Source organism: Jaculus jaculus, chromosome 1 (genome assembly GCF_020740685.1).
Source record: "Jaculus jaculus isolate mJacJac1 chromosome 1, mJacJac1.mat.Y.cur, whole genome shotgun sequence".
In the NCBI taxonomy this organism is placed as follows: domain Eukaryota; kingdom Metazoa; phylum Chordata; class Mammalia; order Rodentia; family Dipodidae; genus Jaculus; species Jaculus jaculus.
The window spans coordinates 179,724,168-179,729,711 of record NC_059102.1 but is presented as its reverse complement, the minus strand read 5'-3'; the positions used below and the strand labels follow the sequence as shown (position 1 = coordinate 179,729,711).

General features: G+C 45.5%; 1 protein-coding gene across 1 annotated transcript; it reads left to right on the top strand.

Annotated features, from left to right (window-relative positions):
- The first annotated feature begins 531 nt into the window (after positions 1-531).
- On the top strand, positions 532-1,041 carry LOC123457620 (60S ribosomal protein L23a-like). The gene has a single exon (XM_045141544.1). The coding sequence runs from the start codon at positions 532-534 to the stop codon at positions 1,000-1,002; it is 471 nt and encodes a 156-aa protein (XP_044997479.1). The 3' UTR covers positions 1,003-1,041.
- The last annotated feature ends 4,503 nt before the right edge of the window (positions 1,042-5,544 follow it).

The following is a 5,544-nucleotide window of genomic DNA, read 5'->3' as shown; positions in this document are numbered from 1 at the left end:
AGGTAGAAGGATTGCCATGAGTTCCAAGCCATCCTGAGACTACATAGAGAATTCTAGGTCAGCCTGAGCTAGAGTGAGACCCTACCTCAAAAGAAAAAAATAAAATTGGGGCTCGAGAGATTGCTTAGCAGTTAAGGTGCTTGCCTGCAAAGCCTAGGGACTCAGTTTGGACTTCTCAATACCCACATAAACCAGGTGTATAAGGTGGTGCATGTGTCTGGAGATCAGTTGCAGTGGGAGGCCCTGGTGCACCCATTCTCTCTCTCCCTCTCTCTGTCTCTCAACTACATAATTTTTAAAAATAAAATTGCAGACTAGAGAGATAGTTAAAGGTGCTTGCTTATAAAGTCTGCTGGTGCAGGTTCGATTCACCAGTTCCAATTTCAAGCCAGAAGCATAGAGTGGCACATACATCTGAGGTTAGTTTGCAGTGGCAAGTGGCCCTGGTGTGCCCATACACATTCACTGTCTTTCCCTCCTCACAAACAAATAAACAAAAAAATTAAAAAATTAAGACAGCTTTTCGCCAAGATGGCGCCAAAAGCGAAGAAGGAAGCTCCTGCCCCTCCCAAAGCTGAAGCCAAAGCAAAGGCCCTGAAAGCCAAGAAGGCCGTGCTGAAAGGCATCCACAGCCACAAAAAGAAAAAGATCCGCACGTCACCCACCTTTCGGCGACCCAAGACACTGTGCCTCCGGAGGCAGCCTAAATACCCTCGGAAGAGCGCCCCCAGGAGAAACAAGCTTGACCACTATGCCATCATCAAGTTCCCCCTGACCACTGAGTCGGCCATGAAGAAGATAGAAAACACCACCACCCTGGTGCTCATTGTAGACGTTAAGGCTAACAAGCACCAGGTCAAACAGGCTGTGAAGAAACTCTATGACATTGATGTGGCCAAAGTCAACACCCTGATCAGGCCTGATGGAGAGAAGAAGGCCTATGTTTGGCTGGCTCCCGATTATGATGCTTTGGATGTTGCCAATAAAATTGGAATCATCTAAACTGGATCCAGCTGGTTAATTCTAAATACACCTTTTTTTTTCACTATTAAAAAAAAAAATTAAGACAGGCATGGTGGTACATGCTTTTAATCCCAGCACTCAGAGGCAGAGGTAGGAGAATAGCTGTGAGTTCAAGGCCACCTTGAGACCATATAGTGAATTCCAGGTCAGCCTGGGCTAGAGAGAAACCCTAACTAGAAAAAAATAAATAAATAAAAATAAGGGCTGGAGAAATGGCTTAGCAGTTAAAGCACTTGCCTGAGAAACCTAAGGACCCAGGTTCAATTCCCCAGTACCCATGCAAGCAAGATGTACAAGGTGGCACATGCATCTAGAGTTTGTTTGCAGTGTCTAGAGGCCCTGATGATATCTCCCCCTTTCTCTCAATAAATAACTAAATAAAAATAAACTTAAAAAATAGAATTATTTATATAGTTGTTACTGTCTATATAAATTATATAGTTTTATATAGTTAATGCTATTTTTAACTTGCTGTTGTTGTTTAATCTCTCATATTAATTAGCTCTGAATGACAGAAAACCTGCATGTTCATTTCTCTATTTGGTAAGTGACATCCAGTGGCAAGCAGTGCAGGCTGGTATTTCAGCTTAGCGGGCATCAGGGACCAGCTTCCTTGTAAGGTGCTGTTCTCCATGTTATTGCTAGCATGGCTTCTACCCATGATCCACCAGGGTGGCTCACATCCATGTTCCAGAGGGCCAAAGTAAAAGAAGGCAGCTACTTAGCTCAAAAGACAATGCTCCTATCTGAATGTGTCCCCTCACGAAAGCCAATTAGGGACTGAGTTTATTCCTGCTAACAAAATACAACTTTTTGGTAATATGTCTGCCTGCTCCTTCCATTATGGGAGAGTTAATGAGAGTAGGCAGAGACTGGCAAACAGTTTTACCCAGGTAGGGCAGTGGAGGGATATAGGGTGTGGTCGACTTGAGAGACCTATTCATTCTTCATTCAGGTTCAACAAGTGCTACTGAGCACCTACCCTGAGCCACATCCTGTTCTGGGCCCTGGGCATGTCTCAGAGTCTCATGCTTCACCGCCCTTGCCCTTCAGGATGGAGCTCCGTTAACTCTTACTTCTCATTAGGACTCAGAACTTCACCTGGGGAATGTCTACCATACACCTTGGTGTGGGTGACAAGGGACGATCTGGGGGGAAGCCTCAGTCAAGGCTACTGGAGAACATCTCCTGAACAAGGCAATCCTCAACATCTGCTCAGTCTGTAGCCTACAACTCAAGCCTTCAGCTACCTCGAAACAATGGGGATGCCTGTGAGACAGACTTTAACCCAGAGTCCAGCTCCATCCTTCCCTAAATGCACAAACTTGGCCAAATTATTTCACCTCTATCAGCTTTGGTTTGGTCATCTGTAAAATAGGGGTAATCACATGTGTCCCACATGAAATTAACTGTTAAAAGTGCTGCAGAGCGTGTGACACTCGCTCATATGGGCTAGATCTTGTTATTAAACTAATTGATGGGGCTGGGGAATGGTTCAGTCAGTAAAATGCCTGTAATGCCAGCACAGGGAGGCGGAGACAGGGAGATCTCTAGGGCTTGCTGGCTAAATGGTCTAGACGAATTGGTGAGCTCTAGATTCAGTGAAAAACCCTACCTCAAAAATAAATAATAAGGGCTGGAGAGATGGCGTAGCGGTTAAGCGCTTGCCTGTGAAGCCTAAGGACCCCGGTTCGAGGCTTGGTTCCCCAGGTCCCACGTTAGCCAGATGCACAAGGGGGCGCACGCGTCTGGAGTTCGTTTGCAGAGGCTGGAAGCCCTGGCGCGCCCATTCTCTCTCTCCCTCTCTCTGTCTTTCTCTCTGTGTCTGTTGCTCTCAAATAAATAAATAAAAATTTTTTAAAAATAAATAAATAAATAAATAATAATAATAAGGTAGATGGGGCTGGAGGAATGGCTTAGCATTACGGCATTTGTCTGCAAAGCCAAATGATCCAGGTTCAATTCCCCAGGACCCACGTAAGCCAGATGCACAAGGGGGCACACGCATCTGGAGTTTGTTTGCAGTGGCTGGAGGCCCTGGCGTGCCCATTCTTTCTCTGTGTCTCTCTCTCTCCCCCCCTATTTCTCTGTCAAATAAATAAAAGTAAAATATTTTAAAACTAATAATAAGATAGATGGGCTAGAAGAATGGCTCAGCAATTAAAATGCTTTCCTGAAAAACCTGAGGACCTGGGTTCGATTTCCCAGTACCCACATAAAGCCAGATGTACAAGGTGGCACATGTATCTGGAGTTAGTTTGCAGTGGCTAGAGGCCCTGTGTCCATTCTCTCTCTGTTTCTCTCTTTGCCCCCTCTTTCTCTCTCAAATAAATAAATGGAATTTTTTTTTTTTTTTTTTGGTTTTTTGAGGTAGGGTCTCACTCTGGCCCAGACTGACCTGGAATTCACTATGGAGTCTCAGGGTGGCCTTGAACTCATGGCGATCCTCCTACCTCTGCCTCCCGAGTGCTGGGATTAAAGGCATGCACCACCACGCCCGGCATGGAATTTTTTTAAACAAGATAGAGAGCAATTGAGAAAGATACCTGACATGATCATTGTGCCCCCCAGAAAGGAAGGTTAAAATTCATTCATTGATTATATTGCCACTACATAAAGAGTTGCAGCAAAGACCTGGAAGTAAGATTACAAAAAATCCCATACGGCCAGACTGTGGCTGATCACCACTTGGCAATGGCTACCACCACCATGACCACTTTAGACTCCTGGTCTCAATTCTAGGCCTCTGAGTTCTATAGTGTATCTACCACATGTCATTAGGAATAAAATCCATAGATTTTGGGGCTCCAGAGTGTGAGCTTATTACTGTCCACTCCTGCTCCAATATGAAAGGGGTTTTCTCAGCTCCTTTCAGAGGCATGTGCATGTGATAGATTAAGATGGGTAAGGTTAGGTTTCAACTCTGTACTTTTGGGGTAGCTCAGGCATGGGTCATTTACCTGGGTACCCACTCCAAAGGTCAGAGAGTTGCAGAGGTCCAAGGTTGTTGCAGGGAGGGGACAAAGAATAGGCAGGGTCACTGTTGATAATGACATTTTTAAGTGCTCACAGATGGCTCAGTTGTCATGGTGATACTGAAGGTTTCAAGCAAGCTGCGTCCTCTTGAGTTGTGAGTCAGGTTCCACTTTATTTATTAATAAAGAAAAGCAAGTCAGTGCCCTGACCTATGGAAGACAAAGCAAAGACACAGGTGGAGGTCAAGCTGTCCGCTGCGGTGGGTGAGTCAGCAGTGTGTGCACAGTCTCTGGGCTCCGGATGTCAGCTGTCAGCGCTGGCTGAGGGCCTAATGATGCTCAACAAGGTGAGTGGGGAGCCCAGCACCTCCGATGGTGAGGAAACAGAACACTTGCTGTTGGCATCAGACAGACGGCCCGTTTTCTTAGTTTTGACACAAGGTCCTGACTCCTCAGTAGACTCTGCCCTCCTTGAGTACCAGGATCCCCAAAAATGGAGCATCCCAGACAAGTGAAGATCAGGGCTTGACTCAGAGCTGAGCTGGCCCAGCCACATGTAACACAATAGGAATGTCCTCCCCTGCCGTGAAGAGCCCAGCCATCCCTTTGAAAGGAGCAGGGTTCTTCCTGGAAAGATAGAGAACGCCACAAAAACCTTCCAGGACCTTAACATGAGCCTCCTTTGCCCAGAACTGCTGTAAGGGAAAGAAAAGATAAAGCAATGGTAACTCTGATGTCAAGACACAAGATGGTGCATGCATCCCTGGCACACCCATTCTCTCATTCTCTCTCTATATATATAGTCTCTCTCTCTCTCTCTCTCTCTCTCTCTCTCTCTCTCTCTCTCATATATATATATATATATATATATATATATATATATATATATTATATGGGCACCTCTTTTCTCTCTCATAAAAATAAAATAATTTTAAAAAACTCATCAGTGAGTAGTGGCTTTCATTTACCTTTAAAATAGCTGAAGTTTCCTTGCAAGGCCCCACAAGACCCGTGCTTGACTGCCTACACCAGCCCTGTAGATGCCCCGCCCTCCTTGTCTGGAGAAGCTGAAGCTATAGTCAACTATGAGCAGAATCACCAAGGTCCCAGGCCCGGTCATACCTCCAGATATTTGACATGTTCTGTAAGGAGGGTTTTTTCTTTGTCCAGCCCACCCTTTCTCTTTTTATAAATTGAACAAACACCTGATTATCCCCTTCCAGACCACATCAAGAACCCCAGCACGCTGGAACTATCCCTCACATATGGAGGGGACCTCATCTTCCCCTGAACCACCTTGGCACCCACTGTAGAAGCAATACCACTTGGCATTGCAGTGGGTGCTGCCTGTAGCTAGAACCCGTTCTCCCTTTCTCAAAGGCAGTGTTGAATTAGCAAATTCTGTAGCCCTGGAACATAGGGAACCATCACATTCAGAGGGGACCGTGACCCAAATAATAAATGAACGGAAACAAGGACCATGTTTAAGGAAAGAAAGCCGAGAGCTGGGTATGAGCAGAGGACATGACAAAGTAGAGTCACAGAA